This window comes from Rhinichthys klamathensis, unplaced genomic scaffold (assembly GCF_029890125.1).
Source record: "Rhinichthys klamathensis goyatoka isolate OS25496 unplaced genomic scaffold, OSU_Roscu_1.1 h1tg000298l_1, whole genome shotgun sequence".
In the NCBI taxonomy this organism is placed as follows: domain Eukaryota; kingdom Metazoa; phylum Chordata; class Actinopteri; order Cypriniformes; family Leuciscidae; genus Rhinichthys; species Rhinichthys klamathensis.
The window spans coordinates 363511-375949 of record NW_026606817.1 but is presented as its reverse complement, the minus strand read 5'-3'; the positions used below and the strand labels follow the sequence as shown (position 1 = coordinate 375949).

The 12439-nt window shown below is 36.7% G+C and overlaps 1 protein-coding gene across 2 annotated transcripts in view; it reads right to left on the bottom strand.

The window, feature by feature from the left end:
- LOC130103852 (ATP-binding cassette sub-family C member 2-like) overlaps window positions 1-12439 on the bottom strand; it is a 51002-nt gene that overhangs the window by 38303 nt on the left and 260 nt on the right. For both annotated transcript variants that reach the window (XM_056270190.1, XM_056270191.1), the window contains exons 2-7: window positions 10808-10978; window positions 9129-9272; window positions 8913-9053; window positions 7309-7431; window positions 7167-7222; window positions 103-325 (exon numbers count right to left, since the gene is read on the bottom strand). In XM_056270190.1, coding sequence (XP_056126165.1) covers window positions 103-325; window positions 7167-7222; window positions 7309-7431; window positions 8913-9053; window positions 9129-9272; window positions 10808-10978 — 858 coding nt within the window. The remainder of the gene's footprint in view (window positions 1-102; window positions 326-7166; window positions 7223-7308; window positions 7432-8912; window positions 9054-9128; window positions 9273-10807; window positions 10979-12439) is intronic.

Here is a 12439-nt window from a genome sequence, read left to right as displayed (position 1 = left end):
GTTTTTTTAAGTTTTAAGTTTTTCTCAGTCTGTGCAATGCAAACCAACACTAATAGTTCGCAGTAAACAGGAGCAGTGAACACACACTTTTCTAAGACGTACCATAACTAGAACATCCTGACTGACTCCTTTGGCCAAGCCGTTCTGAGCCTCACCGCGCGTCGGCCGCTTGCTTCGCTTCTTCTGTAAGACGCCGCGAGCCTTCCTCAGCTCTCTCGCCATGACGTCCTCGAACTGCTGGCAGATCCAGTGAGTGGAGTCCTCCTCGTTCAGATCCCACATGTCCTCCTGAACCAGAGGCCGCTTATAGCCTTTGAGGACCATGCTGAGGGAAAACATTCACAACGCTGTTATGCAGAACACACACACACACACAGTCAAACCTAAATGTATTCAGACACCTTGCTCTCCTCACTTACATAAATTAACTATAGTGTCCTGCACTCACTCAAGTCAAGTCATCTTCATTTATATAGCGTTTTTAACAATGTAGATTGTTTCAAAGCAGCATTACAGTGATAAACATATAATTTAAGGTAACAGAGATTCCCAGCTAACATGAGTCCAGCGGTCCAGTGGTGGACCACCGGTGGCAAAGTCGGCGGCCCACTGGCGGACGCCGCCGGCGGATCACTGGCGTTTTGCTCATCGTTATTCTAGCGGACCTCCAGCGGCAGACGCCGCTTTCCCGACGGTGGTCCGCTATCGTGCCGCTGGTTTATAATAAGTGTTTTCTGGCGGACCACGGTCGGTCCACGGTTTATAATCAGTTACTCATGCTAACCAAAATGGCCTTACACTATAATGGATAAAAAAAATAAGCAATGTACACCAGTCTCAATAGCAGTTGCAAATATATTTTTATTAGATTAATTTTCAGTGGACAGATTAAATTAACAACACATTTATATTTATCAGATTATTTTACTCAACGTGACTATTAGTCAAGTACATTATAGGATAATTTAAGTATATTTGTAGTACCCTTATGAAAATTAACCATATGGTTTTACCACAGCATTTGCAGCATTTTCACAACAACCAAGGTTTAAAAACCTATGGTTATAGTCATGATTACCATAATTTTACAGCAATTATTACAGCAATATTACTAGTTGAACCATGGTTTTGAAAAAAAATAACATGGTTGATAGTTTTACCATAGTAAAACCATATAGTGCTCTTCACAACACAAATCGTTTCAAAGAAGCTTTACAGAAAATGCATGTTCATGGTTACAATCACAAAATATAATTTAATCAGCCAGAGGCGACTGCTACTCACTGGAGAGCATCTTCTGGCAACAAAGTAAAGTCCATAAGATACAAGTCATGAGTTTAAAGTCATGTTCAGTTAAGCCTGGAACACACCAAGCCGACGGTCGGCCGTCGGGCAGTTTTTGTGCGTCGTCCGACTGAGTTTCCTCGGTGTGTTCCGCACGGTTCCGTGCCGTCGGCTGAAATTGGTCCTCGTCGGCTTTGTTTCGGCCGATTCGACATGTTGAATCGGCGTCGGGCCGTCGGTGAAAGAGAGAACTCTGATTGGCTGTTCAGCTTAGTGAAAGAGTCAATGCAGGAGAATAATAGCAAAACAGCGAGCAAAGAAGTCAAAACTTCTTTGAATATTTCAATATTAACACGAGCGGAGTGGAATAAAGAAAGTGTTTAGCAGGATTGATATTCAGAACGGTAAGCACACACTGCTTTGTTTATGGTTTGTGTATCTGCAGCCGACAGCGTCGGTTTCCCTTTTTGAATGACGAATATAGAGAATATATCTGCAGAAATAGACAGTTAATTGTCTCATTTACACGCAGGCGCAGAACGCGCATTCTAGCTGACAGTCGCCTGTAGTTCTCTCGGTGTGTTCAAGTGCAGCTTTTTACCCCGACGAGAGGCGACAACACAGTCGGCTTTCATCGGCGCTAGTTCGTCAGCGTCGGCTTGGTGTGTTCCAGGCTTTAAACAGACAAATTTTTGCTATCCTTCAACATTTCAAAAGGGCAAGTTTGCAGATTGTCTGTGAAACCGGGCCAATGCAATATAAGGTTAATATCTGGCAGTTTTTTATGTCCATCTATAGTTGTCATCATCTGAAGTCTTCAAGAGTGTTGGTGTCATTAGAAGTCTTCACAAGTGAGGCTGGATCCAAACTGGAGCTGCTGTAATATCTAGTAAACTTGCCGAGCATCCTGAGATAGAAACAGGGAAACAATAGGAGAAAGATTAGCATACCTGCTGTAATATTTCAGGCAAAAGATGATCATGTGCACTTTTTACTATTTTATAGTCTTATAGTGCAAGATTATGAGATGTGTTAATTGAATGCTTGAATAAAGAGATGCGTCTTTAATCTAGATTTAAATTAGGATTGTGTTTCTGGGCCCCAAACATTATCAGGAAGGTTATTCTAGAGTTATTCCCTCACATTCAATTGAATTAATAGGAACTTGTCTGATTTTAATGAGAAAACATGACTAACGAGTCAGCATTTTTATATTTGAACACCATACATTATTACAATGCAAACGTCCTAAACATTTCTGAGTATTATCAATGTTAAAAACAGTTGTGCTGATTAATATTTTTGTGTAAACCAGTGTAACAATTTATTCCATTTTCTTTTTTCTCTCTCCAGAATTAATTGTTAAATAGACCCAACATACGTAAATGGTAGTTTATACTACTGTTCAAAAGTTTGGGTTCAATAGAATTAAAAAAATTAAATAAATTCATATTTTTATTCAGCAAGGATGCATTAAATTGACCAGAAGAGAGAGTAAAGATTTCTGTTTCAAATAAATGCTGCTTTTTTCCTTTCTATTCATCAAATAATCCTGAAAAACACAAAAATATGAAGCAGCACTGTTGTGAATTAATTAGAATAGAAATGTTTAATTAATTATCTTTAATAATAACAGAAACAGTGTTGTCATTTACAAGGTTGTTCAGCTTTAAGAAAAGTCGACCCAAAATGCATCGGGGCGAGAGCGCGCAGATAGAATAGAGAGAAGAGTGATGAGATTGACATCCATGTGTGTGCGCTGTATTCATTTGTAATCCTGTTCGTAAACTTCAGTAAACAGTTAGTTTTATGTAATTCAAGTCGTCAGTGGTCATTACTGCTTAAGGAAGAAAAGATATGACAAGCACAACTGATTTCAACACTGATAATAATCATAAATGTTTCATCAAATTATAATATTAGAATGATTTCTGAAGGATGATTTGATGCTTCTCCATAGAAAACAATTATTTAAATGTTTTAATATTATTTCACAATATTATTGTTTTTACTGTATTTTTAATTAAATAAATGCAGTCTTGGTGAGCATAAGAGACTTCTTTCAAAACATAAAAAAATTGTACCAACAACATTAGTGTGTTTAACATTAGTGTATGTTTGAAGTTTTAGTTTAGTTCCTTTGTCCACAAGTGGAAATTTGTCTTTGGTTTAGTTTTACTTACTAGTCATGTATGGTTGATGGTGCCTTAGAGATGATGATCAGCTCAACTCTGCTACGATGCAGGGCATCAGCATGGAAGATCTAGGAACACAACAAACCATTTGTTACAGAGCCAACAATATTATACAATAACAGGTTTATTAAAAGGAAAGAAGCTACAGCAGAAGTGAATTGCAGAAAAGAGAAAGAATATACAGAAAATGATTTCTTAATTAGGATAACAGAATTTATGTTTTTAGGTTTACTTATCCATTATGTTGTGTTCAAACCCCTATAACACTTGTGGTGTTCCTGGTAAAAAATGACCGGCCTTTAAAGAAATAGCTTATAAATCACTTGTTATGCATATTATCACCCAATATTGGATTCAATCTTTTTGTCAACTTGTTCTCTTTTAATTAGTACTGGTTTTATAATTCTGTTTGCATCTGATTAATCATAGGCCTCATTTATCTAAGAGTAGGCATCTCATTTTCTTTGTAAAAAAAGCATTATTTATAAATAATTTCGAAAATATTAAATACAATATGAACATCTTCATGTACACATATGTACATGTGTGCTTGCAAACATTGAGCCCTTGGATCTGTGCATGTGTCGATACATGCAAACGCGCTTCCCAAACAAACACACACATTAAAACACACAAACTATTTTGAGTATTACACATTCTTTTCCACAGAAAGAAACTTGATCCTACCCTGAACTGCATCTAATATCCATTCATCTATCTGACATACACTCTCACACTCACACACACACACACACACACACACACACACACACACACACACACACACACACACACACACACACACACACACACACACGCAAACTGGCTTTAGTCTGCAGTGACCCTGTTTCAAAAGAATCTTTCATGTTCTTTGTTTCATCACAGTTTTCAGACTAAATATTATGACATTGTGTTTTGGGACTAGATGTTCTCACACAGAAAAAGATGAAAATTTACAGATATAGATGTTATAGCACAGACACATATAAATGATTCACAGTATCTTGCTTGTCATTTATTTTGTAGCAGCACAATGGCGAAGAAGCTCTCTGTGCATGATGTTCTTCATCAGATCATTGATCGAGATTCTAGTGAGGATGAATCTCAGAAGAAAAACTACCTTGCCTCGTGGGGATGAAGACCAGGACAAACTTACATCTTTCGACCAGAATGTAACCGTAGCATCAGCTGGCCCTCATCATCAGAAGATGCTGCTCATCAGTGGTTTCAAGGTCTCTAGCTCAGTGGTGGCTTCTTCTAAAACATCTTTCTAATGCTCCTTCACTGCAAGATTCATCCTGCATCGCCTCCTCCTCACTGGTGTCTCGATCAATGATCTGATGAAGAACATCATGCACAGAGAGCTTATTCGCCATTGTGCTGCTACAAAATGAATGCCAAGCAAGACACTGTGAAGCATTTATATGTGTCTGTTCTATAACATCTATATTTTTACATTTTAGTCCCAAAACACAATGTCATAATATTTTGTCTGAAAACTGTGATGAAACTAAGAACATGAAAGAAAGATTCTTTTGAAACAGGGTCACTGCAGACTAAAACCAGTTTGTGCATAGATATATAACTTAATTATATCCTTTGTGAACAAAGTCACCAAGTTTCAGTCCAATGCAATGACATTAACTAGTATTTTAGGGAAAAATAAAATCTTCTCTGGGTCAAAATGACCCAAACACAAAATGAGGGTTAATATTGCTCAAACAGTGTAACTTACATTTGGATGTCAAAACCTTAAAATAAATTAAACAAATAAAAAATGTAAATATGAGAAATTTAAAAAATGAGAACAGATGCATGGTGATATAGGTGAAAAATATAGTGAAAAAAATGATATGAGATTATTTAATGAGCTTCCTCACTTCACCTGTGTTTCCCACTTCTCCAGCAGCAGCTTTCTTCAGAAATGTTGAAGTAGTGGAACTTTTCCTCTGTTGTAGAGGGATTATTTTGTTGCTGCTGAAATCACAGAACAATTTTTATCAATATTTATTAACCATTGAGCTAGTTTCAGTCGTGTAAGTGACGTCATCGATTAACAGCACTTTTATGTTAAATACATACGTTTATGTTAAATAAATTAGCTCACTTCCAAGCAAAATCTTTACAAAACTATCAAAACCTCTCATCTACACATAAGATGTGATTAAAAGCCCAAACCTTCATAAACAAAAGCAAGCTATAACGTTAGCCTAACAACGTTACCTCTTCTGAAAACGGTTGAGATGCTAACGGACTTTCTCGAAGACAGTAAACCATTTCTATAAAGTAAATATTCAACAGAAGCGTGTCAATTACAAGTAAGAGAAGTGTCAAGAACAGTTGTGTGTATTATTTGTGTGATTTTAGGGACTAAACTCACCTGAAAGCAGTGAAATCAACAGCGAGAGTCGGAGTTTTGCTGCTTGTCTGTTGCACTGGTGACGCGTCCTGCGCCGTTTCCATGGTAACTCATCTCTGCTCCAGTGTTTTAAGGCGACTCGAATATTCACGCGCACGTCCATTAAAACGCGTCAAAGTCACGCAGCATTTACAAACATACATCTAGAATTAGAACCTTACTTGAATAAAAATCTCATTATTAAATCATGAATTTAAAACTTATTTTGAAGTTATATGACCCGTTCGGTGCAAATTACCACTCCAGCACGTGATAGTGGGACAATTGTGGCACTTTTATAATATCAGATTTTTTTATTATTGTTTTTACGAACACTCAAGCCCCATATTTCATTTGAACGCGTGCTAAAAATGCTTATAGGCAGTGTTTTTTATACCACCAACACTTTTGATATAGCTACTTGCAGCTATGTCAGTTTCACATTTTTTTTATTCAGTGCTTTCAGATTCTTTTTAACTGTAAAAAATAAATTAAAAATAAATATACATTTATAAATTAAAGATGTCCTGTAAGTGCTCAGCAACACTGGACCGACTATCGGCTTGCCACTGGTGTGCCGACGTTGGCCCAGCCGCGGAAAGCCGCCGGTGGCGTGCCACCCAAAAAACGCTGGCGGACCGACCGCATTTTCAGATTGGTCGTTTTGCCAATGGTGTGCCGCCGGAGGTCCGACCGTGTCAAGCCGCTGACTTTGTGCCGCCCAAAAAACGCTGGTGGACCGCCAGGTCATTGTTAGCTGGGTTGGTTTGGTTTTATAGCGGTTCTTGAATAATGTGATTTTTTTCCAGCTAAAGTTAGTTTTGATTGATTCACTTCCGTTGAAATGAGCATTTGTTATTAAATTAGGGTCCGCTAAGACGACACCGTTCTCTCTAAACAGACTTTAAACTGAACCTGTGATAAACGCTGATGGCGTTCACATGCGCATTAAGAATTGATTCTATAGTTATGTGCATTTGAATATATGTGCGCAGGTTTGTAATTCCCTACAAACCATGTCTAAACAAACTACTTGTCTTCCCTATAAATTTTGATACAGAATTTTTTTTTTATCACTTCGGGGTTGGTACGCGAACCGTAAAAAATATCAACAATTATATCTGGTGTCTGAATAATTTTTGGTTTGACTGTATGTGTGTATATATATACACATAATTTGTGTGTAATACAGACACAACAGTGACTCGCAGAAAGTCATCGGCACATGGTCTAATCAGTCAAAATAACTATAAAAAGCAAGATAAGGAACACAATAAACTCAGATCCACCTGTTAAACCAGTTAAAGGTGATCCTGCTGAGAAACGTTGCTTTTGCTTCGGGATTCTGTGAAGAATTAGAGAAAGTACATAAGAGAAATATACGTTTATTACAAGTGACATCAAGTGGCATTTCTCGCATGCTTTCTGTACCGTTTGTGAGCGTTTCTTAACTTCCGGTGAGAGGTCAGCGATGGCTGATAGAACCAGAGCGATGATCTGCAGTCCATAACCGATGTAGAACAGGGAAAACCGTGGGACATCCGGCACTTCATCCTGCGGGAAATCATTTCAGGAATGATCAGACATGCGTTGATCCTTTAGACACACTGTGTCATGCGCTATTAATGAACAACAATGTTTATTAATGTTACAGCATTTCTCAATATTACCGTCAATTTAAAAAACATGAAATTAAGTCAAGTCAATGTTCATTATACACACAGTTTCAAAGAGCTTTACAGAAATTCATAATGTTTGTTTGAGAGCTGGACAAAATTATGAGTTTACATTTGAAGACAAAAAAAAACACAATCAACCAGATTAGATTTTCTATACAGTAAATATGTGAATATATGTAAAGATGAAGTTAGTGGTTTGCTTTGTGGTGATATTTAGGATTATGAAATTTGTAAAGTGTCTAGTTTATAATTTTTTGGTGTAGTGACACACCTACTAGTACATGTACCGTGCCGTTATATAGCCTACCCTGTAACGCATGACATATGAAATAATAGTCAGAAAATCTTCCTTTTTTTTTTAAATGGAACCATTTATTCCATTTCTGAAAAAATAACCATTTCTGAAAAAAGTTTGCATATGTGTTTTATGTTGAGTATCATATTTGATACATCAGGGTTTTTTACAGCTTATATAGCCTGATATAGCATGCTTTGCCATGACACTGAAAAGGGAGAGTGGGGAAAAGGTGTTTTTAGTCGTGTTTAATGTTTTGTTGTGCTCGTTTAGAAGAGTTTCTGTTGGGTTTTGGGGGTTTCATCATGTGACGAGTGGAGCGTGAGCTCGGTTTGAGAACAGTGTATGTTAAATGTTTTAAAGTGATGTACTCATTCATCGAGTGCTATTCTATGCTAATGCTATCAAAGCATTATGTCACCAATTAGCAAGGTCACATTTTTTGAATTAGCTGGTTAAAGCTAGTCAAGTTTCTACACTAAAAATATTTAAGTTGAGATTACATGATAATTCTAAATTGTGTCTGAATTAGCTTACTCAAATATTTCAAGTTAAGAGCAATTCAAATATATGATTATAAAATAAAAATCTGCAAGTTCTGCTTACTTAAACGTTAAATTTCTTAACTTAAAAAAATTGATGTAATTGATAACCTCAAATTATTTAAGTTTTGCCAACTTATTCGGGTTTACAGTTTACTGTTATGCACCTATAACAATTAATCACCTTAAAACCTGTTTCAAGGTTTGCGTTCTCGAGCACTAAACACTGTTGTGTAAATGAACTGAGTTTTCTGTTAGAGCGGTGTCGTGTTAGCGGCCGCTAAGTTAATAACTAATGATCTCTGCAAGGAAGTGAATCAATCAAAACTAACTTTAGCTGGACAATAACTTTATTCTAGACTTGCTGTAAAGCCAAAACAATCTCTGTTACTGTAATTTCCTATTATCACTGTAAAGCTGCTTTGTCCATATTGTTAAAAGCGCTATATAAATGAAGGAGACTTTTTGCCATGCATTCTCCTGTACAGTATCTTGGTTCTCTGTGAGTGTTTTGTGTACCTGTGCCAGCGCTTCCCTCAGTAACGTCTGGAACTGGAAAACTGCACACAGCACCTGAAGGAGCCAGAAGAGGAACAGGCTCCCGGAGTCCACAGACTTCACCCTGCGCCGCATCGACTCCTGGCACAACATCACCACTATCTGCACACATCACACATTCATCCAGTGTCTGCAGCTCTGTGTGTTTTTGCTTGCCTACAGGATTGATGAACGTACCCATGAAACTGCGAAGAGAACAGGGTTGGTGTAAAACACGGCTGGGTGTTTCTGTGCGGTGGATTCACTCGACGGCCCGTAATCCTCTCCCAGAGTGAGCGCTAACTCCGCTACCGCTGTCAGGAACAGCAGCCCACACACAATCTGATGGACCCAAGGAGAAATGAGTTCGAGTGAACAATGTGATGAACAGCGTGGGGTTCATACACAAACCTAAACAGGCCAACCAGGAGCACCCATCCAAACATCAGACGGGGAAAACTAGGATCTGCACTCAACAATGTGCTCAAAACCTCACAGAAATGATATTCCAAAAAAAAATCAAACAAAATAAAAATCTCAAAGGTATGAATGAGTAATAGACCATGAATGTCAAATGTTTATGTGGCTTGATATATAAACTGATTCACTATTAATTTAAAAGGTCATAAAAGATAGTTTTAATTATGATAAGAATGTAAGATAATGGATTGTAAAGATGCACTGAAACAAATAACATAATGTCCTTTGTTTGTAGTAACATTTGTTGTATATTTGTCTGTTTACATTAGTAGGATTACGGTAATGTCCTGGCACTTGAAAGGATGTTAGGATGTTGCGGTTCTGATTACCGAACAGGTTTCCGCGCCAGTGGACACGTACTGTAAAGGCCTATTCACATTAAGAACGATAACTATAACTATAACTACATTAGCATCAACAGCAGCACACAATATCTTTCTGTTTATTATAAGCGCGCTGTCTCTTTAAATGCCCGAGCTCGTTAAACCAGGATGGATTCTGATTGGCTGTCAGTGTTCCAGCTGGAACATAGACGTTCTGAAAGTGAATCCAGCGATATTGTTCCTACAGAACTGAGAACATGTTATTACAGTAAGAAGTTTCCACTTGATATTTATTTGACTGTGTTTTAAAAAGATGGTTGTTGTGGGTTACACTTTATTTTAAGGTGTCATTGTTACAGTGTATTTATATATTTAAGTACTGAGTAATATTGAGCAACTACATGTACTTACTATATACACTGAACCAAATTATAAACGCAACACTTTTGTTTTTGCCAATATCCAGCAACTTCACACAACCGTTGGAGTGGAGTGGGCCGACATTCGACAGGCCACAATCAACAACCTGATCAACTCTATGCGAAGGCGATGTGTTGCACTGCGTGAGGCAAATGGTGGTCACACCAGATACTGACTGGACCATCCCCTCCCCCACCCCAATACAGTAAAACTGCACATTTTAGAGTGGCCTTTTATTGTGGACAGCCTAAGGCACACCTGTGCAATAATCCTGCTGTCTAATCAGCATCTTTATATGCCACACCTATGAGGTGGATGGATGATCTCGGCAAATTAGAAGTGCTTATTAACACACATTTAGACAGATTTCTGAACAATATTTGAGAGAAATAGGCCTTTTGTGTACATAGAAGAAGTCTTAGATCTTTGAGTTCAGCTCATGAAAAATGGGGGCAAAAACAAAAGTGTTGCGTTTATAATTTTGTTCAGTGTAGTTTGGGTAGGATTAGGATTTGGTTGAGGGTTAGTTGCGTGTAATTATGCATAACTATGCATTACTATGTAAGTAAATGTAACATGTAACAAGGACAGTGTGGACAGTGTAAAATAAAGTGTTGCCTTGTTGTGAGATGAATGATAGGGATCTGATTTCACCTGTTTGCAGATGTAGAGTCGTGAGGCCGGAGCTTTGGCAGATTTCTTGCAGAAACTCGTGAAGTGCCACGGAGCGCAGAGCCAGAGGAAGAGCACGGGGAACCAGACCAGAACCGTCCTCTCTACACACACCGGCAGATCCGGGTCCGGCCGCTGCAGGTACGAGGCATTCTAACACACACACACACACACGTTAGAGTGAATGAAAGGCATGACACACTGGCCGGAGTTCAACTCAGAGCAGAAGTCATCCTGATGTTGCTGAGTGTGTGTGTCAATGATTAAATCTGTTATTGTAGTTACACTCAGAAAACACTGTGTGACTCAAGTGCTTTTATTACTATCATATGCAATGTCATGATCTAACATAGAATGTTTTTGTTTTCTTTCATAAATGACCTTTTATCTATAAACTGCAGCTTAGGACATTAGGCTTCAGACCGTATATTAATTTGTCTAGTTTTTGTCTGTCACACACATTTTTTAACGTACCTTTATCTTTTGAACATGAAGTATAAAATTAAGAATACTGGGTAAACATCTGGACATACTGAGCATTGCATGTCAAATTTTGTCGATGGCACCATATATATATATAATCTAACAACTCCATAACTGTCTCTGTCTGTCTTTCATGATTATCACTAGATCCATTATTTGATTCTTTATATAAGTCATGATTCTTTCTTTGTTTTTCTAACAAGAAAAACAAAGAAATAATCATGACATAAATAAAGAATCAAATAATGGATCTAGTGATAATATATATATATATATATATATAGCTTAATCTGCTTCAAATGATTCACTTAAAAATTTTGTTAGTCAGCAAATTAATAAATGGAAATGTAATTCTAGCTATTAGTCTATTAAATTTGTATTTTTTTTTTTTGAAAAATCACTTTCATTAAAACAACTTTAATTTACAATAATTATGCCTAAGACTTAATTCATTTTACATATTCTTGAAATAACTTGCATCAAATCCACATACTGATCAAAACCAGTGTTAATTTATGTTTTATTAATAGGCTAAAGAATTAGCTTTTATTTTATATTTTAAATTTTCACATTTATTCTAGTTTAAAGTTTACTTATGTACTTTTGTCAATGTATTAGTTATATAGTTATATTATATATTAGTATTTAGGTTTAATTTATTTTTATTTCAACTTTATTTTTATTTATTTATTTATTTCCAGTTAATAATTTGAGTGCTTCAACTTCAACTTATTTCAGTTTATTGCTAAGGCAACATTTCACGTTTTCGTTTAGTTTTTAAGTTTTTCAAATAATATTTATATTTTATTTTATTTCAGCTTTATTTCATGAATGAACAGAAATGTTTTGAATAGTTTTAGTTAACAATAATAATCCTGCTCAGAACCAATGTCAGTTGTCATGGAAAACAAAATAATCATAAATTAAAAACGTTTAAGTCGTACCATTTAGGGCTGCATTTTGTGTAGAACGCATAAAGCAAGGTCATATTCAAATGCATTCCAGCTACATAATTTGACTCTGAGCTGGATAAAATATAATTTGGTCTCTCTTTTCTGAATTTCCCATGACTTTAGCCTGTTATATTGTGGAATTTCACTGTATTATCATTCAGAACTTAAAAAGCTGAAC